We start from the raw sequence: 24,029 nt of genomic DNA on the forward strand, positions 1-24,029 counted from the left end.
GGTTATAAAGCTAGTGAGCATTTGAGGTTGGATTTGAACTCTTGCAGATGAGTCTTCCTGACTCTGGGCCTGGTGCTCTATGCACTCTGGTAGTACCTAGCTGCCAAATCTGAGTTGACCTCTACTAAATTCTACCTCTTTAGTTTGAAAGAACTTTAATTCTTTTGAAACGTTAGATTCCTTCATACAATAGATTGACAATAGAATTATGAACAATGTGTGTGTGATGAAGTACCTTTGTTGATTATCCCCAAAGCCTCCATAATTGAGTCATGTGAGTCAATTCTTCACTGAAGCAAAAGGTAGCATAGCTATCGCCATTTTGAAATTTAACTAATAAACCGCCTTTGACGTTCTGACCCGTGCAACAAATTCACATATTCATTTGCCAGCTTTTTTTTTAGGTCACTCGAGATTCCTTGAAAATATGTAACAACTTTCAGAAATTATTCCTTTAGATTTTTTCCTCTAAGCATTACAAAAAACCCCTTAATAATGAAATGATAAATTTGATGGATATGACATATTTCTTCTCTCTGGCATTTAAAAATGAAAAATGGTTGTCTACTTACCAACTCATTGTGGTCCTTTGTGAGGGCATAACTTTTGGAGTAAGGGAACAGCAGCATCTGGGAATAGGAGTGAATTGTCACATAGGCTTTGATAGAATCAAGGTTTTGGCGGATGAAGTTCACCAGGGCTTTGGTTTCTTTTTCAGACTCAACAGTAGATCCACAGTATGTTTCTGAACAGGGGCTGGTAGAGGCTCCGATTTCTGTAAGAGCATGCATTCTGATTAATGGATGATAGCTCATGATTGAGGTACCCAGTGGAATATATTAAGTCTTCGAGCTAGAAAGTCAAAAGCTAGAGTTAAAATGGAGTATTAAAAATTATCTTCAAGCAAGCACAGTGTGGCAGCCTTGGAGTCATGGAGACCTGAATCCAAGCCTTGCCTCTGGCTCAAATGGGCTGTATTACCCTGGGAGAATCACTTGATCCCTCAGTGCCACAGGTAACACCCTAAAACTATAAAGTTCAGAAGGGGTGTCAATCTGCAATGGGTGAGGGAGTTTCCCCACTGATGAACTCATAAATCTTGATCCGTCTCCCCCAAGCAACAACAATGTGTAAAGCAGTGGTGTCAAATTCAAATAGTAAACTGTACATAAGAGTCCTTGTGAATTACCTATTGACTTAGAAAAACACATGTTAACATTGATTATGTTCTCTTGTATTTTAATTTATTTACATTTGTTATACTACATTATATTACATCTGTTAAATGTTTCTCAATTAAACTTCAATCTGGTTCAGCAGCACTAAGGAATATTGTGGGTTGCATGTGGTACGTGGACTATTAATTTGATGTCTCTGGTGTAAGGGATGTATAAAAGCCTATATAGGACTTCTTACTATGAGACGGGAAGAGAGTTGGTATGTTTTTCCTCTTAATATGAAAATGCCTAATATCACAATTCTTCACTCTTCTCCTCTCCTTCTCAGAATGTGAAAGGCATGCATAAATCCTATAGGGTTGTTTTTCTTTCTTTTTTCTTTTTTTTTTTACTATGAGATATGGGATGGCAAATTTTCCAGTTAATATGAAAATGCATAGTCCATTAGAGCCAATGCTCTTTTCTTCACAACACACTTCACTGCAAAATCAGTATCAGTTAATCAAAATTTTGGTAATAAACCTCTCTCAACTTAGCTAGACTGGTCCTTGGTTGACAAAAACCAAAAACCAAACCAAAACAAAACAAAAACAAAAACAGTTTATGGCCATAACCATACAATATGTAGCAAATTTTTGGTTTGCTATCCCCATATTAAGCCTATGTGGGATCAGGTGGGCTATGTAGGGTATTATACCGTGACCAATAACAGAAACCCCACCACCTCTCTGCCTATTTGACTCATTAAATTATTAATTCTGTTCCTATATCCTAGTGCAATTGAGGGGTAAATTCTGCTTTTTCCTTGTAAATTACTAAAATTACACCAATTAGCTCTGAGCCCCCACCTAGTTGATTAAGTATTTTTTATGAAGTAAATCAGAAAAAAACAAAACCTCTTTTCCCATAGGCTTCTGCTTATTTCTCACTCTCTCATGACATTTAAAACAGACTCAATAATGACAGTGAAACTTCCAGTTGCTTCAGTCTTCAAGATGACAGTTAAACTGTAACTCTGCAAAATTCATTTCCTTTTAAAGATAGAGTAACAGTTTTCATAGTCCCTGTGGGAGAGGCAATTAAAGCTGGTGTTATATGTACTTGAAGCCTTTTGACTTTGGTAGGATAGAGTTAGAAAAGAACCTTTGAAAAGACAGGGTAACCTCCACACTTTGGTAAAGTAGCAAAGTAGGACTTGGAAGAGGAATAATATAAGAAAACTTATATAAGTGAAGCAAATTAGCTGTAGAGATCCTGCTAACATCACTATATTATCTTTTTTTCAGAAGTACACACTATTAGTTATCTTCAGTATTCCACCAAAATTAAAGGGCTAAAGGTTAAGTATTTATCATCTGTAATAGTATATAAAATTTATTTTTCTTTAGTGATGACTTAAGGTGTTTTGAACGCTATACTTTTGGGTAGAAAACTATAATATTGTCACAAAGATACTCACCACACCATCCAGCATCAAAATTTCTGTTGGGATCAGCACCAACACAACTGCTGCCTGAAATGGTGGACCGGGTCTTCCTCCACAATCGATTCTGAAAGAAGGTATGAAGTAATGTCTTTTTTTTAAAAGCTCTTACTTTCAGTTTCATCAAATGAATGTCTAGGCAAGAAGAGAGTATGTGTACCTCGGTCCATGAGTAGACATAGCCATCAATGTTGAAAACAGGTAGGACATAAAAGTCCAACTTATCAAGAATATTAGTCATCTGGGTCTCAGTTCCATAGGTAGAAACAGCCTGAAGAATAATTGCAGTTGCATCACTTGGATGGAAATCGTTGTGCATAAAACAGATTCAGTATGTTTTAAATTAATAGAATATCTTTGCCTTTGGTTAACCCAAAGGCATTAGAGCACTGACATTTAAGAGATTAAAAAATTATCTAATCATCATTAAAAATGACAATTTCTATGTCACCTGGGCTTCAAAGTTGTTCCTGCTTATCTCACAGAAACTTTATAATTTTTTATTTTAGTCTTTTTTTCCCTTAGAGGAAGGGATTAGATTTGTACTACTTGGGAGTAGTGGTTGAAGTGTAAGAGAAATAGATTTTGACTTGACCTAAAGGAAAACCACCAAATAATTTAAGCTCTCTCAAAGTGGAATTTGGCAGGCTTAGGAAGTGGAGGATTTCTTTAATTAGGGGTCTTTAGTGATGGGTGACCACTTGGGTTTGTTGTAGAGAGATTCCTATTTAGCTATGAGCTGGACATGATGATGCCTGATGTCCTTTCCATTCTGAAGTTTTGCATTTCTATTTAAAGGTGAATAAAAATCTACCAAAATATAATAATTTTTTAAAAAAGTATGTAGTCACCCTCATCATGTAAGTAATTTTCTCCCAATGATAGAATAAGGCATATTCCTTTATCAACCTGATCAAAGAAAATATTGATAGAGTAATGAATCCCTTATTGAGGAGTGCAAGTTATTTTTTATTATATATTCCATAGCCTCATTTAGCTTCTGTGGAAAATAGACCTATACGGTTTGTATTCCTATAGACTATGCCTGCAGTAGGGATGGCTACTCCCCACTACCTCACCATAAGTTCTCACTAGTTGGCAGCAAAGAGGGAAATATTATGGTACCATGTAAAGAATACTGAATCTAGAGTCAGATGACCTGAGTTTGAATCTCATCTCAATCAACCAATCTGCATTAAGTGCTTATCATGTGGCAGATACTGTGCTGAATTCTGAGATTAAAAAGAACAACTAGAGTTGCTGCCCTGAAGAAGCTTAAATTCTAATGGGGGGAGATACAATATACATCAGTAATATACAAATAGATAGAAGGTAACTTTAGAAGGGAATGAGCTAATATGTGGAAGGAACAAGAAGGATGTCCTATAGTAGGGAAGTTAGGGATTCTAAGAGGGGAAAGTAAAAAGGGAGAGCTTTCTAGACATGGGGATAGTCAGTCCAAAGGTATTGAGTTAGAATATGTGGGGAACAGGAAGTAGACTTACTAGTGGCATTGGAAAGGTCACTTGTGAGAAGATTAAAACGCCAAATGAGTAAGGAGTGAGAAGTGACATGGCCAGACCTATATTTTAGGAAAAAAATCACTATGGCAGATCTTTACAGGATGTTTTGGAGTAGGGAGAGATTTATAGCAGGGAGACAAATTATGAATCTATTATGATAGTTCAGAGGAACTTTAGAACATTAGGAAATTGGGATAATAGCAATGTGAGAGGCTAAAACAGGACATATCTGAGAGATGTATGGAGAAAGTTACAAGTATGGAGAGTTACAAGATTTTTGTTGCTATTAAGTAGAGTGGAGAGAGAGGACTCAACTGTGACCTGGAGGTTATGAAACTGGGTGAGTGGAAGGATGGTGGTGCCCTTGGTAGTAACAGGGAAATTTAGAAGAGGAGTTGGTTTAAGGGGGAAAATAAGTTCTGTTTTGGATATGTTGAATTTGAAATAACTACAGGATATCAAATTCTAAAGGTTCAATAGGTAGTTGTGGTGTGGGACTGGAGTTCAGAGGAAAGGCAAGGGATGGAGATAGAGATCTGGGAGTTATCTATGTTCCATGGGAGCTGATGAGCTCCAACTCACAAGTCATCTGACCCACCCATAAGAACTGATGAAATAACCAAGTGAGTGAATATAGAGAAAAAAAATGACTAAAGATGGTCTTTGGGAACATCAAATTAGTGGGTGTGACACAGATGAAGATCCATCTAAGGAGACTGAAAAGGAGTGATCAGACCAGTATGAGGAGAACTAAGAGAGAGGTGTCATGAAAACCAAAAAGAGAGAGGATCTGTGGGACCTGAAACAAGCATTTTTACCTTTTAGAGCCTCAGTTTCTTCATCTATAAAATGAAAAGATTGGACCAGATGACCCCTAAGAGCCCTTCCAATTTTAGATCTATGATTCACAAGTGGTGTGGGGGAGATTTTCTTAACTCCAAACACCATCATAGTGAAGGTGTCTTTATTCACTCTCTTTCTTCTACTATTAAAAAGTAACTATATGTCCTGGATCATAAGTTCTTAGTGGTCCTACCATATTGGAGAGGCTTTGAGTACAGTTCCTGTGCTAGACTGTACATTTGTTGTCTAAGAACCAGGCTAACTAAGATCAGAGAGGCTCATTCCTATGTTGGCTATAGAGTGATGGATTTTTAGCCACAACACCTCTTAAAAGATCATGTAAGCTATAGATGCGTCCTAATATGCTTTAGATAAGAATGTATCCCTTTCCACAAAATCATAATCCCGGGAAGTATTGAGTTAACAAAGTATTAAAATCAATGACATAAATCCTTATATTTGTATATGTTTTTATTTTTCAAAGTGATTTTGCATATACTATTTCATTATTAAGACTGATAATTAGAATCATTTGAAAATCATTATGGCCCACTCCAGGGGCTATTTGCTTCTTACAACTCTCCTGTTCATTTTCCCATTTGTTCATCTTCCATTAGAGTTGGGGAAGGAAGTTAGAATAAAGAAAGTGGAAATCAGCACTGTTCAATGTTTGCTGTGAAGGTCTGATGGGGCATGTTTAAATCACTTACTCACTTGAAATGTTGGGATTATTAAAATGATCATTCTTTGTCATCACTGAGAGATAATCACAAATTTAACTGACTTTCTAAGAAACAAAAAAATATCATTTCCTTTTTTCAAATCAATAGGTAACTAGTGACTGACCTCTCTCACAAACCACTGGCAAAATGCAGGGGAAATCCATTCTCTAGCATGGAAACCGCAGTCTATAAAGATGGCAGGCTTGTCTGATCCTGCTGTTCCAACCTATTGCAAACAGAAGAAGAAGGAAGCAATAACTCATCTGCCATACAGTGGCAAGCATTCCATCACCAGATTGAGCTGGAGAACTCAACAGGTGAAACTTGACAGCAGCAAGAGATATATTCCATGATTAAATTAAAACATGATACGAGCACACAATGTTCTTGCCTCTAGACAATCACAAAGTTGGAACTGAAGGCTTACATGGCTGTTTATTATTTTTATTAAGGTTGACAAGCTCATATTTTCAGAGGACACTTGATTACCCTTGCTTCATTCACTTGATGGCTATTTTCAGATATTATTAAATGACGTGACTGAGATAACTGTAAAAATAATTGTGATCTTTGTCAATGCATTTTCCCATCCCTTATGCCCCTTGATCCTAGTAATTTTACTTGTTTATCAGATTTAAATGATAAGAATGGCATTTAAAGAAGACACAAACAAATCGTTGGTACATTTTGTAATGTTGTCTGATAGACTGAAGTTTATGGATCTCTTTGGCAAATGGGGTTTGCAAACAACAGATGGGAGCAAACAATTTCATCAAGGTAGATGATCATTTACATTGCTTACAGGAATGTGGTTAAATTTATAGGTCAGAATTTCCCCTGTTTTACTGCATTTTTCCTTTTGAGTAAATCAAAATAATGATTTAAAAAAATACACAAATGATAAAAGTAGCCAAGGAATCTGCTCGATTCCCCAGGGGGTAGTAAAGAAGGATGGTGTAGAAGGTGGGAACAGGAAGAGTTATGACATAATTCTTGGGATAAGAGAGGCAATGAACCAGATGTTAATAGATTAGAATTCAATGCTTTCCAACACTTCAGGAAGCCTGGGTCATTATTAAAAATTATTACCTTGAGAAGGTACATAGAACGCCCTTCAAATGTGGTTCCAATCACACTTCGAGAGATAAGTTCTGGATTCTCTGCAGCAATTTGTTCAGTCCAAGCTTCGATCTGAAGAGCAGGACCATGGAGGACAATGACATGGTTAATCCACTTCTAGAATAATCATAAATTTGGCATGAGCAATTGTTACAATTCATACCTGGTCCCAGCTGTTGTACGTTTCATAACTGTGTCCACTGCTACGAACAAGGCTATCAAACTGACTTGTAACCAATTTGTTCAGGTCATAAATTAAAACCCTGCAACAAAGAAGTGTGGAACCCAACATGAAAATGGGAGTATTCCTTCCCATTGAAGAGCGGTAGCTCGCCACCAAGTTAAAGGTCATTGTCACTCCCTTGTGAGACTGTACTAGGTCCATGTCCTTGGGTCACTGTTGCTCTGGCATTTATTCATTTTGATTCCATATCTGATTCTTTTCTTTTTGGCATAATCAAAAAATAAATTCTGGGCATAGAGAAAGTACACAGTATGAGCTCGCCTTAGACTCAGGCTTCATGGACCTGGATCTCTTAATCCTAATTATTCAGAGATTGTTTTTTTAGGGTTGCTTTTAGTTCTTTTTCAACTGAGCTTGCTTCTATAACCTATGCCCACAGCCAGCTACCACTGTTGACACAGAAACATGCATTTATGCTCTGAGTCTGATGTCTTAAAGGTTAAAAAAAAATGGACATTTGCTAGTTTATGTGTGCATCTTTTTAAAAAAAATTCTAGCCTTGTAATTTTTTAAATATATGAAACCTTAAAATCTCTATTTCATAGCTTATTCTTTAAAGGCATATGACAAACAGCACAGTAGTTTCAAATCTGCTCAGCTCATTTTTGTCTCCTAAAATTTTTCTGTTCTGTTTTATATGTTAAAAAGTTTCACTGATGCTCCTTTCATTATTTTTCTTTTTCTTCCCTTTTTTGGTATTAATGTCATTAATTTCTTTCATTGTCCTGGTTGTTTTTGCCATATACAAAAAACCCCTTCTTTGTTAAAAGAGCATAATTAAGCAAAAATAAATCCATACATTGGCCATGCTAGACTTATGATTCCTTAATTTTAAAAAGAGTTCCCAGGTAAGGACACTCCTTTACCAATATAAATAGGTGCAGTTTTGCCCATAAGGCATTGAGAGATTAAGTGACTTGCCTGGGTCACAGAGGCAGCATAAATTAGAGATGGCACTTGAACTTGATATCCACCCCCCCCCCCCCCCGCCTGCCTGGCCCCTTTCACTCTTACTACACATAACTCTCCATCTCCTGTTCTACAATCTGGCTACTCTGACCTATTCAGTGGTCCTAACCCAAGGTATTCCGTCTCCAGATCCCATGTCTTTACAATGGCCTTATGCCTGGATTCTCCCTCTTGCAACTGCCTCCTGGCTTCCTGTAATACTCACCTTCTGCAATAGGTTTTTCTCAGTTATCTTCTCCCTTCCCCTCAGTTGCTTTTCCTCAGAGGACATCTCCCATTTACACTGTATTTATCTTGTACGTTCATGGTTATTTGCATGTTGTCTATACCATTAGAATCAGAGCTCCCTGAGGGCAAAAACTATTTTTTTTTTTTGCTTTTGCTAGCATTCCCAGAACATAGCCCAGTGTGTGGCTCATAGTAAGCACATGATTATTGCCTGGCTGATGAATGAACTGTTTTATTTTAAGTGCTTAATAAAAATGCATTCTCCCCTTTCCCCACCCCATTCTTTTGCTTGCTTTTTTTTTTATCCCTAGCACTTATCACAGTGCCTAGCACATTATGAACCTTGAATCATTGTTTGTTGATTGATTTTTGATAATAGTCTCAGGATCTTAGGATTTAGAATGAGAAGGGACCAAAGACATTCCCTGTAGACTCGTATGCTAAAGAATCATTCAGGGGAGTTTTCCAGTTCACAGGCACCTGACTGGAGGAGCAACTTTGTTCCCTTTGGTTACGTGTATGGGAAAATATTGCCCTAAGGGACAGGTCCATGTGAGGGCTTTGTCCTTGATCAACATGATATGCAGACTACGAGAGAAAGACCAGTTTGAGTGGTCTTTGACCCTGGACACATCTTTAACCCTGGAAATGGTTTCATCTGACACAGCAGAGAATTATGGCAGCACATTAAAAGCCAGGATCTGGCCTGGATATCCTAAGGACATGCCAATGAAATGTGTCAGGGACATCCTCTGAACCTTGAGGCTTCCACTTTCTGTCTGTGAACTTTTCACTATCAAGGTTGGAAAACAGCTAGTAGTAGAATGCTCAGAGAAGCAGCTTTGCGTAACATGTTGGTACTATAAATAATGCCCCATTTTAAGCAACATAAATTAGGATGGTTGGACATTAAGTCAGAGAAGAGGAAAAACTAACAGATGGAAAAGAATAAAGGACAGGGAATAATGAAATGGAGATTCTTTATCCTGTTCTGTCATTAACCGCCTTTGTGACCTTGGGCAACTTACTGATTTCTCTAGCCCTCAGTTTCCTCACTTGTAAAAGTTAATGATGTCTAAGGGCCCATCTAGTTTTAACATTCTATATGAATAGAATATATATTTATATATGAATTTATATTCATATATATATATAGTCTCCCCAATGACTTGAATAAGTAGATCTCAAGTGGCAAAAGAATTTATCAGAGTGAAGGTAGCTGTTAGCTTTATAAATTTTGGAAAGCTGGGGAAGTACCTAAAGATTAGGAAAAAATCTGATCCATGTGGTGGAATGTATTGGAGACTATGCATTCCATGTTTAGCTTTGACTTTTGAAAAAAAATTCTATAAAAAGTGTCACCTCAAAATTAATATGCAAACACATATACATATATGAACATGGGAGAGAGAGAAAGAAGAGAAAGAGAGAAGAGAGAGAATAGAAGAGAGGAGAAAGAGGAGAGAGAAAGAAGAGAGAGAGAGTGAGAGGAGAAAAGGGAGGGAGGGAGGGAGAGAGACAGAGACAGAGAGAGATGGAGGGAGAGAAGTGCAGGGAATGAAAGAGAAGAAGGAGAGGGGGAGAAGAGAAAGAGGAAAAGAGAGAGAGAGAGAGAGAGAGAGAGAGAGAGAGAGAGAGAGAGAGAGAGAGAGAGAGAGAGAGAGAGAGAGAGAGAGAGAGAGAGAGGAGAGGGAGAAGGAGAAGGAGATTTAGAAGAAGAGGGAGAGGGGGAAAAAGAGGGGAGAGGTTTTGGGTATCAGCCATTAAGTTTTTATAAAGAACGAGTCTTGCCCAAATTTGCAAGCTCCTTTATTCAAGTGACATGCCTGGTGGATTGAAAGGAACAGATAGATGAATTCTATGTGCAAAAGGCAGTAGGCCACAGCGGATAGTGTGATGAGATCCTTTATGATCCTGGACAAGTAAGTCACTTCTGAGCCTCAGTTTTCTCATCTGTAGAACTACAAGTGGCTTTAGGTCATACCCGGAGATGGCTAATGCCACCATTTTCATTAAAAGGAAAAAAATGGCCTTGGGGAGGTTTCCTGCTCCCACAATATTTGCCCCATTTTGCCATCCAGTTTTTGGTTCATGGTAGAAAACTTATGGAGGTCAAAATGATGACCTTTGCTTCTAGATAATGAAACAGAGGGTATGCTAATTAAATTTAGGATGATGTCCAGTGGTAAGAGACTGAGTAGCCCTTTGAAAACAGTCCTTGGAGGGGCATCTAGGTGGTATAGTGGATAGAGCACCGGCCCTGAAGTCAGGAGGACCTGAGTTTAAATCCAGCCTCAGACCAAACACTTGGCACTCACTAGCTGTGTGGGCAGGTCACTTAACTCCAATTGCCAAAAACAAAAAGAACCCCCCCCCCCAAACAGTCCTTGCAATGTATTTTAAAGCCCACTTGTGCTTCCCTCCAGTTGGATATAACCTTCACTGCCTTGCACAGCATGCTGTTTTAAGCCTTTTCTAGGGCACTTGAGCTGCATTCACTGGCATCGAAGTGTCTTGTGCCATTTCTCTCTGCTAGACTGTAAGGATTTGGGGGGCATCTAAATGTTTTCTATCTCCCAGCTTGTAGCACAAGGTCCTGTTTACAGTAGGTATGGAAGGAACATTGCCCGAAGGCCAAGCAATGACCTCAGAAGAGCTTTCTTAGCTTAATGATTATTTAATATTATTAGATTTACTGTAGAGCATTAGTTTTGTTCTATTATAAAATATTGCTAAGTAATGAGCCTTTTTCTTGGGAGATTAAAACAATGTCTCTTACAGTAAGAACCTCATTCCAGTTCTGAAGTAAAGTGGTTTGTGCTTCGTTTTCTTCTTTTTATATGTTCTTTTTGTGATGGCCACCAAGCTGTTGGCTATTTTTTTTAAAGACAAGCAAGTTAGAATACTGGGGAGACCAGTGAGCTGGGGGATGTAACCTTGAGGATGAAGAGGTGACTCTTCTGTTATTTTACCAGAGTCTGTTATTTGGTCAGATTCAAGGGAAGGTTTGTATACAAGCAACCTTAGCAGCCTAATAGTTCATATTCACGCAGTGCTTTAAGCAAGGAGTTCTTAAGTTAGGCGTCCATTAACTTGTTTGAAAATAAACTTTGATAACTGTATTTCAATATAATTGGTATCCTTTGTAATTGTATGTGTTTCATTTTCTGAATTCAACATTAACTCTGATTAATTCTAATCTATTAATTCTAATTAATTATTTAATTCTAGTTAATTATTTAATTGATTAATAATTAACATTATTCTGAAAAGGGGTCCACAGGCTTGACCAGACTGCCCAAGTGGTCCAAGAGATGCACAAAAAAATTAAGAATCACTTTTTTAAGGTTTTCAAATTCTACGCTATCTCTTATTTGAGCCTCACAATTCTGAGAGGTAGATCCTGTTATTATTGCTACCTTACTGATGGCTTTGAATTGTGCTTCTGGTACTTAACTAATTGTTTGACCACAGGCAAGTCACTTAGGCAGATCTAAACCTCAGTTTCCTCATCTGTAATAATAACAGCTAGCATTCATATAGTGCTTTAAGGTTTGCAAAACATTTTACAAATAGCATCTTCCTAGAAGATAGGCGCTATTATTATTCCTATTATTTCAGGGAGAGGGAGAGGGGGAGAGAAAGACAGAGACAGACAGAGAAAGAGAGAGAGAGAGAGAGAGAGAGAGAGAGAGAGAGAGAGGGCGAGACAGAGAGAGACAGAAATGGAGAGACAGAGAGAGACAGACAGAGAGAGAGAGAGAGAGAGAGAGAGAGAGAGAGAGAGAGAGAGAGAGAGAGAAAAGTGACTTGCTTAGAGTTACATAGCTAGGAATTGTATGAGACTGGATTTGAACCTGGGTCTTCCTGACGTCAGGTCCAGCATTCTATGGTGCCACCTAATTGCCTCTGCAAAATGGGGTTGTTACTAATACCTACTTCATAGGGTTACTATGGGGCTTAAATAAAATATTGCTTATAGAAGCACTTTGTAAGCCTTACCATCTGGTCTAAAATGGTCAGTTATTATTATTTGCGTGAATTGGCTCCTAGTATGTAGGCACACAAACATAAATTCTTGCAGACAAAAAATCATCGAGGTGCTAATTTAGTATTGCTATGTGGGGATATCCTGGAATGCACAGGGGCTCCTTATAATACTTGCAGACATATTGCAGGCCTGCTTCTTGGGGATTTTAAAGGGATGTAATTATTACTTAATGCTGAGAATGCCATGTACAGAAAATCCACTAAGCATAAGCACATGGGAATTGAACTTAGCAAGGTTTTCTCCCTTGGGGATCTCATTGAGTTGGAGCAGAGATAACACACTGACAACCTCCCATGAAAAGTTGCCACTAAAAGATGGTGATGTGCCCAGCTCATAAAGGGAGATTGATGTGAGAATACAGCCATTTGGTCCTCTTACTATTTGAGTAATAAAAATAGAACTAGGCCATGAGCCAGGCTGCTGAAATTATTCTGTGGTCATTAATTTTCTTCTGTTTTCCTTAAACAATTATAATAATTAAATTTTAAATGATGGCATCAAGGTCCAGAAGTTTAGCTTCATGGTCCATAGCATAGATCAGGGGTTCTTGACCTGGGCTTAAGGGATCCAGGGAAAAACATTAGGGGGTCTGTGAACTTGGGTGGGAAAAAAGGATTACATATTTACTTTCCTTAACCTCTAACTGAAATTTATCATTTCCTTCAACTATTTAAAAGTCATATTCTGAAAAGGGACCCAAGGCTAAGGTTGAAGTTAAGAACCCTTAATGCAGATGGTCAACATCAGATTATACAACATTTTCAACACAGTTATATTTTTGGGTTAAAAAAAAGACTTAAAATATCCTGTTAAATACTTCCCTTGGGCAGATGCAGAAATCTAAGCTGCATGGGACATGATACTAAAATTAAACTATCATAGTCTCAATTGCATTTCTTAATAATATGTTTGGAATAATTATTCTGTAATTAAATATATCTGCAGAATACTTTATAACATAGTTATAATATCATTAAACAGATGTGATAAGAGGGCAATTCTAATATTTCACACCAGCAAAAATATCATTAATTTCCTTTGGTCACGTGTAGGTAGGGGTATGCTGTTAAATGCTTAACAACTGGCTTTCCACACAAAAAAGTATGCATGACAAACTTTTAAGTTTAATCTGCCTTATCAATGTTTTCTTCACTTTCTTAAGTCTAGACAATCAACAAAACAATAAATTAAGCCATAATTTGCAGCACTGTTGATTTCCAAGACATAAATTGGTCATGATGAAAATTTAACAGTAGGCTCTTCTGAGCTTGTATGAGCTGCTTCCAGCGCACCCCTATGTCTAGAGAAGCAACCCTTATGGAGATGGGACCTGGTAAGCCCCTCTGCAGGTACTGTGTCCACTGATTGCCTTGTCCACTGCCCCTGCTACTAAAAGATCCAGAAAAGAAAGTTCTTATCACTAACATCCTTGGCACTGTTAAGTAGTGGATATGGTTTTAATTGTTGAAATGACCCTTAAGTAGATATTTTACCTTCTGATTTGTTGTTGTACTGTAAGACTCAGTGTTCCTTAGGGCATTTGCAGTTGAAATTTCCTATATGTATTGCCTTCCCCCATTAGAATGTGAGCTCTATGAGAGATGGGACTGTCTTAGATTTTTTATTTGTATCCCCAATACTTAGCACAATGCTTGACACATAGTAAGTGCTTAATGAATACTTTTCAATTGACTAATTACTGTAAGCGATGAATAAGGGAGAAAATAAGATCTCTTTTTAATTTATGTCTGGCCATTGGTCTCTCATTCAATAACTTTCCATGGCTCCCTATTCCTTTATAATGAAGTACCAATTCTCAATCTGGTTTTTAAAGCTCTCTGGGATATTACTCCAACCTTCCTTTCTAGTTCTATTTCACATTCTATATTCCAGACAAATTAGATGACCAGCCCTTCTCAGGTATTATCCTTTGTCACCTCCCTCCCTAGTCTCCATATATTTGTGAATTCCTTGAGGACAAGAGACTAGGTCATTTTCCTATTTGCTTCCTCAGTGCCTTGAACAAAGAAGGTGAATTATAAAAATTTTGCCAACTTGAAATGGAATTCCTTCATAAGATACTGCTGTATGGTAAAGTTTTCTCAAAACATTGTAAAGACAGGAATCAACAGTAACTTTGCTACAGGATGGCTGAGACCCTTGTCATAGCTCCAGGGCAGAAAAGATTCCTTTTGGTTGCTCACAGACCAGAGAACAGAGAGAGTAGTAAACATTTCTCCTTAGATCATACCACCTTGGAAGAACTGAAAACTTACAGGTTCCTAAAAATATCTCTGAAAATAGCTGCACAAAATCCCCGAAGTTTGGGGTAGTGCATTCTCCACCCTGGAAGAAGAGCCCTACTTTAACAAAGAGTTAAAAGTCAAGAAATAAACTGGAAAATGAGAAAATAATAGGAAAAAATTCTGAACATAGAAAGTTACTAGGGTGACAAGGAAAATCAAAACACACACTTAGAAGAAGATAAGGAAGTCAAAGCTCCAACATCTAAAGCCTCCAAGAAAATTATGAATTGGTCTCAGGCCATGGAAGAGCTCAAAAAGGATTTTTAAAATCAAGTAAGAGAGGTGGAAGAAAAATTGGGAAGAGAAATGAGAATGATGCAAAAGAATCATGAAACAAGAATCAATAGCTTGGTAAAGAAGACACAAAAATACTGAAGAAAATAACACCTTAAAAAACAGACTAGGCCAAATGGTAAAAGGAGTACAAAAAACCAATGAGGAGAAGAATGCCTTGAAAAGCAGAGTTGGTAAAATGGAAAAAAGAGGCACAAAAATTCACTGAAGAAAAAAAAAACTCCTTGAAAAGTATAACTGGCCAAATTGAAAAGGAGGTACAAAAGCTTACTGAAGAAAATAATTCCCTAAAAATTAGAATTGAGCAAATTGAGCTAATGAATTTATGAGAAATCAAGAAATAATGAAACAAAACCAAAAAAAAAAAAAGAAAAAAAGAAGACAATGTGAAATATCTCATTGGAAAAACAACTGACCTGAAAAATAGATCCAGGAGAGAACATTTAAAAGTATTAGAATACCTGAAAGCCATGATATAAAAAAGAGCCTACTCATTATCTTTCAAGAAATTATCACAGAAAACTGCCCTGATATTCTAGAACTAGGGGGTAAAATAGAAATAGAAAGAATCCACTGATCACCTCCTGAAAGAAATCTCCAAATGAAAACTCCAAGGAATATTATAGCCAAATTCCAGAGCTCCCAGAACAAGGAGAGAATACTGCAAGTATCCAGAAAGAAACAATTCAAGTATCATAGAGCCACCATCATAATAATACAAGATTTAGCAGTTTCTACATTAAAAGATCAGAGGGCTTAGGGTATGGTATTCTGGAGGGCAAAAGAGCTAGGATTACAACCAAGAATCACCTGCCTAGTAAAACTGAATACAATCCTTCAGGGGAAAAAAATGGATATTTAATGAAATAGAGGATTTTCAAGCATTCTTGATGAAAAGACCAGAGCTGAATAGAAAACTTGACTTTGAAATACAACATTCAAGAGAAACATAAAAAGGTGAACAGGAAAGGGAATCACAAGGAATTTAATAAGGTTTAACTCTTTACATTCCTACCTGGGAAGATGATACTTGTAACTCATAAAAACTTTGTCATTATTAGGACAGTTAGGAATACATACAGACAGAGGACACAAGTGTGAGTTGAATATGAAGGAATGATATATCTTTAAAAAACTAAGGTGTGAGAAAGAAGAATGCACTGGAAGAAGGGGAAAGGGATGGGTAGAATGGGGTAAATTATCTCACATAAAAGAGGCAATAAAAAGCTTTTTTAGTGGATGGGAAGATGTGGGGTTGGGGGAGTGAATGAATGTTAGTCTCATCAGAATTGGCTCAAAGAAAGAATAATATGCACACTCAATTGGGTATAGAAATCTGTCTACTCTAAAGGAAAGTAGGAGGTGGAAGGGATTAAGAGAAGGAGGAAGGTGATTGAAGAGAGATTGGGGAGACTGTAATCAAAAGCAAAACACTTTTGAGGAAGGACAGGGTGATAGGAGAGAGTGAATAGAATAAACAAGGGGGTGGGAAATAGGATGGAGGGAAATACATTTAGCAATTGTAACTGTGAAAAAAATTTGAAGCAAGTTTCTCTGATAAAGGCCTTATTTCTCAAATATAGAGAACTGAGTCAAATTTATAAAAATAGGAGCCATTCCTCAACTGATAAATGATCAAGAGATATGAACAGTTTTCAGATGAAGTCTTCAAAGTTATCTATATGTGAAGGTGTTCTAAATAGCTTTTGATTGGAGAAATGCAAATTGAAACAATTCTGAGATACTACTTCATCCCTGTTACTTAGGCTAATAGAAAAGAAAAGGAGAACGACAGATGTTGAAGGGGATATGGTAAAAAATGAGACATTAATGCACTGTCTGTGGAGCTGTGAACTGCTTCAACCATTCTTTAAAGCAATTTGGAACTATGCCCAAAGGGCTATAAAACCTTGCATACCCTTTGACCCAGCAGTGCACTGCTAGGTCTGTATCCCCAAAGAGGTAAAAAACAAAAAGGAAAAGGACCTATATGTACAAAAATATTCATAGCAGCTCTTTTCTGAGGGCATAGAATAGGAAATTGAAGTGATGCCCATCAATTAGGGAATAGCTGAACAAATTGTGGTATGTGATTGTGATGGAATGCTGTTGTGCTATAAGAAATGATGAGCAGACTGGGAAATAAGATACATAAGCCATGGGGTATAGAAATCTATCTTACCCTACAGGAAAATAGAAAGGGAAGGGAATAGGAGAAGGGGCATGATAGAAGGGAGGGCAGATTAGGGGAAGGGGTAATCAGAATGTATGCTGTTTTGGGGTGGGGGAGGGGAGAGATGGGGAGAAAATTTGGAACTCAAAATGTTGTGGAAGTGACTGTTGAAAATAAAAAATAAGTAAATTAAAGAATAAATAAATAAAAGAACAACAGAAATGATGAGCAGGATGCTCTCAGAAAAACCTGGAAAGACTTACACGAGTTGATGCAAAGTGAAGTGTACCTTGTACAAAGTAACAGCAATATTGTAAGATGATCAACTGGGAATGACTTAGCTATTCTCAGCACTCCAACTATTCAAGACAACTCTGAAGTACTTACGATAAAAAATACTATCTGTCCCCATAACAGGAACTGATGGTGGCTGAATACAGATTGAAGCATACTTTGTTTACTTGCTTTATTTTTCTTGAGGTTTTTTTTTGGTTTACTTTTTCTTTCACAATATGACTAAGATGGAAATGTTTTACGTGACTAACACATGCATAACATACACTTAATTGCTTGCCTTCTCAATGAGGGCGATCGGGAAGGGAGGAAGGGAGAGAATTTGGAACTCAAAATTTTAAAAATGAATATTAAAAATTGTTTTTATATATAATTGGAGAAAATTAAATACTAAATAATTTTTTTAAAAGAACAATCAAATAGAAACTGGTGACTGTGCAGTAAAATAGACTGAGCACTGACCCTACAACAGAAGACCTGGGTTCAACTCCTATTTCTGTCATTGATTAGTTGTATGACCATGGGCAAATCAGTTAAAATCCCTGGGCCATAGTTTCTCATTTGCAGAATGAAGAAGGGTGAGTGAGGAAGGCACTCTGGAGGGGGTGAGCAGGGTCTTCCTAGAAAAGATAGCTCTTAAGCGCATACAAAGGCACAGTCCTTGCCCTTATGGAATTGATGGTTAAGCACCAATGAGACCACGTCTGTGAGCCCGTTTGAAAAAATATATGTAAAAGACTTTAAAATGTAATTAAAAATATATTCATTTTGAAAAATGAACTCACTCATGAGTTAGCCCATTCTCTTCCAGGAAATGTTCAACTTCGACAACTTGGTCAGCTTTAACACGGAAGTCAGTCTTGCTTTCTGGTCTGATTTGAGAGACTGCATCTGGTTTCCAGAAATCAACCTGAAAAAAGGGACAAAATACTAACATTTTATGCTAAATTTAACCGACTGATTATATTTACTCTTCAGAAGAGAAGACTGAGGAGGAGATGAACATAATATCACAGATTTAGTGCTAGAAAGTAACTCAAAGGTGCTTTAATCCAGCCCCCTTGCTTTACAGATGAGGGAACTGAGGCCCAGAGAAGTTAAGTAACTTCCTTGGGATGAGACCTGGTTTTAAATATTTGGAAGGTCTATCACATGGAAGGAACATTGAATTTATTCTGTGTAGTTGGATAAGGCAGAGCTAGGACTTACGGATGGAAAGAGAAGGAAGCTAATTTCAGTTCTTTGTAAGAAAGGGCTTTCCTACAATTAGAGCTTTTCAAAAATATATTTGATTCTATGGAAGAGTGAGCCCTTCATTTTTGGAGATATGAAAGCGGAGGCTGGGTAACCATTGGTCAGGAATCTTGCAGAGAAGATCCAAGCTTTGGATGAGACGTGAGAATTAATTTATTCCAAATCTAGGTTTCCATCATTTTAATGTTCCCATTATTTTGCTCTAACCCGTGTTGAGTCAGATTAATCAACCCATGGATTGACCGAAAAACCTTTATGAGGTGCTTATCATGTGCTTGGCATTGTGGTGGACACCAGGGATACAGATACAAAAGGCACAGTTCTTGCCCCGTAGGAGCTTGTATTCTGTGGGCACTTAATTCCATAATGTAAGAGAAGATAATGAATGTGTCAGTGAGTAGAGAAAGCCCTGGAATTGGTGGCAGGACAACTTGAATTCAAATCCTGCTTCAGGTATTAGCTGCCTGACTCTGGGAAAGTACTTTGATCTCATTCAACCTCAGTTTCCTGATCTGTAAAATGGAGGCGATGATAGACCCTACCTCACAAGATTAGTGCGGGAATCGAATGAGATGATGTATGTAAAGTCATCTGTAAATTTTAAAACTCTATATAAGTCTTAGCTATTCCTATTATAACCCTAGATCAAGCCCCCATGACCCGGGCATGACGTGACTGTATTGGGCACAAAGTTCAAGTAGTAAATCATTTTAAAAGCAGAAAAGAAACAGTTTTTACTTTTAAGGCGCATTGCAGAACTGCTGGAATATTTTGAGTTGGGTATTCATCAGAAAGGGGCACAGTGACAGCCCTTTGGGGGCTTGTACTGAACCACCTTATGTTCTGTTACAGCCCCATGATACCATCAATATAATTAAAAATGTCAGTTCCCATTCCATGGAAGATGCTTAAAAAAAAAAAACTAGCACAGGAATTTGGGCAACAGCAAAGAGAAAGGGAAGTATTGAAAACCCCCTCCCCAACATTGTTGTTTTGTCTCCTTTCATGTCTTTCAGAGTGGGCCCAAAGCAAGGACATACAGTTTGCTTTGGGATGAAAGAAACTCAGAGACAAGTGATGACACATGGCACATGAAGCTCAAGTTGAAGCTGGCTAAAAGCCCAGGTTGTTTTCCAGGTTACTTCGAAGCAGATCATTTTACTCCTTTGAGGGAGAAGGTCAGTTATTCTGCATTAAAAATCTCCCATGGTTGTCACCAATTCTGAAGCAGGTTGACAGCCTCTGTCGACTGTTCTAAAGTTTACTGAAAATCTGTTTTGTTCTGGCAACTAATGAGAGGCTGGACGGGTCAGTAGAGAGAGGGCTGGCCTTTGGAGTCAAGAAAACTCAGACTACCTCTGCCACACTGGCTCTCTGATCATAGCCAAGCCATACCATGTCTCTACGTCCCAGGCTTCACTCTAAGACTCTAAGTTAAAGACAGTTCTTGGTCTAGCATCGGGTGAAGGGAATGTCTGTTTGAAGGATAAAATCACAGGCCAGGACCGAAACTGCCCTAATTTAATAATGGCAACAGATAAAGTACAATGTCTGTTACCAGGAAAGTCATGCAAATCTTGTAAACAATAACAGTCTGAAAACAGACTGTCTTCAAAATCTTCATTGCCTCTTCCAAAGCATGTGACCATTCATATTTCATTTTCATTTTTTGTTGGCAGGAATCACAGGGTAAATTTAAAATTCAAAAGTAAGAACAACAAAACCCCAACAATTGCACGCTTTGTCCATTTACCTGTACTTTGTTAGCCAAAACATGCATCAGGTGAACCTGCTTCTCATCCTGGACGCTCACTCGGAACACCTTCTCCCTGGGAGGTGAAGTAGAGAAGGAAACAGAGAGAAACACAAAACAGAGAATGTCAACTGTGAAATTCCCCTAAATTGGGCAAAGCAAGGAAGAAGTAGAGGCTTACCCCTCAAAGTGTTCACCAGAATGGTGAGCAGAGGCCAGGCCCACAGTAATGAGAATCAGTAAGGTCAACATGGTGCTTCAACCAACACTGATGAATGGGTCTCACCTGCTTATATACCCAGCCCATTGCTTCCCTTTCTCACCTTGGCAGGAGATTGGCACACCGGAATCATGATTAATGGCCTTGCTGGCCTTGCTGCAGCCCAGAACTGTGTAGTCTGACTGGGTATCTCTCTCAACACCTGTGGTCACAGAACAAATAGTCTCAGATTCAACCCAGATATTTTATTAGGGGCCCAGGACTTGAATGTTTCAGAGTTAAAAATCAAAGAGTTTTAAATGTAGGAGGATTCTTTCCAAACAAGTTTCAGTCCTGCTGATATACTTAGACCCTATTTAAAATACAAAATAAATTGGGGTCCCAATGACCAGCAGAGAACTTTCCAAATTCTGCCATTTTAAGCTTGTTTTCATGAGGATAGTGCTATCCCATGTGGAACTAAATGAATTGTAATGGAATGAGAAGTGTTTTTCAGAAATGAATTAATAAGGTGCAATAAGATTTTCTGTTATGATCTCCATGGACAAAATCTAAAGTTGAGTGCATTTTTCAATTATATTATTTTGATATGTATTTGATTCCTGTCATTAAGAATTTCCCATTGTTGTCTTCATTGAATGTTTCAGTGTGGCAAGGAGGTGGCTCAAAGTTTTCTATGTCTATGCCAGTGTGATGGACCTCTGGAGTAGAACCTACAAGGCTGGAAAAGTTTCAAGTAGGAGCACTGTGATGGGCCAGATGTCTGTAGACCAAGGGCCATCCTGGCTAAGATAGGAAAAACTCATCAGGTGGTGGCTGTAGGCAAATGATTTTTTTTTCAGCCATAGCAGCTCTTAAAGACCAACTACTATGTTTCAGATGATTGAGATGTGCAGCATTAGAAGGACTATTGATGAAATTAGATATCCTTGAAGCACTCAAATTATCATCAAGGATGACAATTTATAGGATTGCACTTGAAATGGAGAGATGGAAAGATCTTGAGTTGCCAGGGAGAGTGCTTTATGAATATGTTTTTCTGAAATTTATAATCCATAAAGGGGAAAGAAAAAGACAATTTTCCCGCCTTGTGCCTAGGAGGACAACAGCAATACATTCTTTTTGTTGGGAATCTGCTTAACTCCTCCTTTGCCCTCCCCAGAATCTCACTTTGAATCTTCCCTAAAGAGGAATACTTCTCTACAGCATCGGTCACTCTCCCTCCTCCAAGCTTACCCCCAACACTTAGCTGCCTACTAAGGGGCTGCCTTCTATGTAATTTTTTTTTCAGCCAAAGACAAGGTTTATTAGAACATCCATCATACTGGGCAGACTCTTAAGGAGTCCGAACGTTAGTGAGCTATTGGCTATATTGTAAAAATCTGAGCAGTGGCCAGATTATAAGAATCCTAGTAGTGGCTGGATTTTAAGAATCTGAGTCCTTCTATGTAATTTAAAGTGGATAAAAAGCAGTTAGTATGTTGGTGGCCAAAGACCTGTCTGCCATGCCCCCTTGCTTAGTGGCCCTCTGAGCTTCAGTATAATTGTATCTTGATTCCTACTGAGGTGGGAGGTTTGGGGGCTACAAAAGCCAGCATAGATTTAGGCAGACTTGCTCTCTTTACTTCAGGCTAAGAAGACTATAAAGACTTATACAGACAGTAGAGATTTATCAGGATAAAATGTACCAGAGTTGTGATATATGATATATTTCAATAATCTTTGATTTCTGGATATAAAAAAAAGCACCAGGCACTTGATTTATTAAAGTAGAAGTCCTAATTGGTAGTATTGGTGCTAAATATTGGCTTGCTTTTTTTTTTTTGATGGAAGACCTTCAATAGGCCTACCTTTTATGTTTGCTTTCCAGTCCATGGGAATAGGGGTCAAAGAACTATTTGTCAGGAAATATTATATCACTTTGCTAATGAGGTCAAAGTTAAGGATTTAATTTTTTCTGCAAGCGAGTTGGTTCATGACCAAGCTTAGCCAGCCATTTGGCAATTTTCTGATTGTTCAAAGGAGAACCAGTGAGAAAATATGGATAATAACTAACATTTATAAAGTACTTTAAGGTTTACAAAGTGCCTTTCTTGTTATCTCATTTTTTTCCCCTCACAAAAACCTTATGAGGTAAATGGTAATATTATCCCCATTTTACAGATGAGGAAGCCAAGGCAAGAGGTTAAGTGACTCGCTCAAGGTCCCACAGTTAATTTCTGAGGTTCAATTTTTAAGTAGCTAGGCATATATTATATTGGCTGCAAGGTGGCACAGTGGATAGAACTCTGGGCCTGCAGTCAGCAAGACCTTAGTTTGAATCTGGCCTCACACCCTAGCTGTGTAATCCTGGGCAAGTCATTTAACCTGTTTGCCTCAGTTTCCTTATCTATAAAATGAGCCGGAGAAGGAAATGGCAAACTACTCTAGTATCTTTGTTAAGAAAACCCCAAATGGGGTCACAAAGAGTCAGAGATGACTGAAAGGACTGAATAAAAACAATATGTTCCTAGAAGAATAGGAATGGTCCCTCTGTGACTTCTCTTTTCTTTTTCTGCTTTGCTCTGAGAGTGAATCTATTTTCAAAATAGGCTACTGGCCATAGTAGGGTGATCCTTTCAATCTGAGAATTCTGTATCTAGGCCAGACCTCATCTCATGTAACACCCAAATGTCCTTTCTCACCATCTTGCCACGTGCTCTACTATTCCATACATGTATTCCTTCCTCCTTTCCACTTTTTGATCTGAGCACAGTGATTAAATCAATAATACTATTATTTCTTAAAGGGGTATATCAATTGAGTGCCCTATGGATCAACTCATCATCCCCTTGCCTCCTCAGACCAAATCCCTCTTGACTGACCATTCCTCCCATGTATGCGTTGTGTTTTATTATTAGAGTGTAAGCTGCTTCAGAACTGCCTCATTTTTGTATTTGGAAACCTAGCCCCGTATCTGATATATATATATATATATATATATATATATATATATATATATATATATATATATATATATATATATACACACACACACATATATATATACACCTATACATATAATATATATATATACATATACATATACGTATATGTATAATATATGCACATATACATAGCAAGTGCTTAAGAAGTACTTTTTCATTCATTCATTAATTCATTCTTTGACCCTCTTAAAGTATATAACCAGTCATGAGATTGTCACATAAAGAAGTGAACTATTTAGTGGTTTTTTTTACATAATTAAATTGTTTTTCATAATGGCTGAATCATTTCACAATTCTACCAACCATGTTCCTATCTATCTAAAACTTCCCTAATATAAACTATTTCTAACTTTTAACATCTTTACCAATCCAATGTGTAAGAGGTGAA

General features: G+C 37.7%; 1 protein-coding gene across 1 annotated transcript in view; it reads right to left on the reverse strand.

The window, feature by feature from the left end:
• CPB1 (carboxypeptidase B1) overlaps positions 1 to 20,686 on the reverse strand; it is a 43,824-nt gene extending 23,138 nt beyond the window's left edge. The window contains exons 1-9 of the mRNA XM_020980930.2: positions 20,616 to 20,686; positions 20,435 to 20,510; positions 18,213 to 18,337; positions 7,032 to 7,131; positions 6,839 to 6,940; positions 5,874 to 5,975; positions 2,822 to 2,932; positions 2,638 to 2,728; positions 573 to 775 (exon numbers count right to left, since the gene is read on the reverse strand). Coding sequence (XP_020836589.1) covers positions 573 to 775; positions 2,638 to 2,728; positions 2,822 to 2,932; positions 5,874 to 5,975; positions 6,839 to 6,940; positions 7,032 to 7,131; positions 18,213 to 18,337; positions 20,435 to 20,510; positions 20,616 to 20,686 — 981 coding nt within the window. The remainder of the gene's footprint in view (positions 1 to 572; positions 776 to 2,637; positions 2,729 to 2,821; positions 2,933 to 5,873; positions 5,976 to 6,838; positions 6,941 to 7,031; positions 7,132 to 18,212; positions 18,338 to 20,434; positions 20,511 to 20,615) is intronic.
• Positions 20,687 to 24,029: the final 3,343 nt, after the last annotated feature.

The sequence above is a fragment of the Phascolarctos cinereus genome, unplaced genomic scaffold (assembly GCF_003287225.1).
Source record: "Phascolarctos cinereus isolate Bilbo 61053 unplaced genomic scaffold, phaCin_HiC Scaffold_7;HRSCAF=346, whole genome shotgun sequence".
NCBI classification, from domain to species: domain Eukaryota; kingdom Metazoa; phylum Chordata; class Mammalia; order Diprotodontia; family Phascolarctidae; genus Phascolarctos; species Phascolarctos cinereus.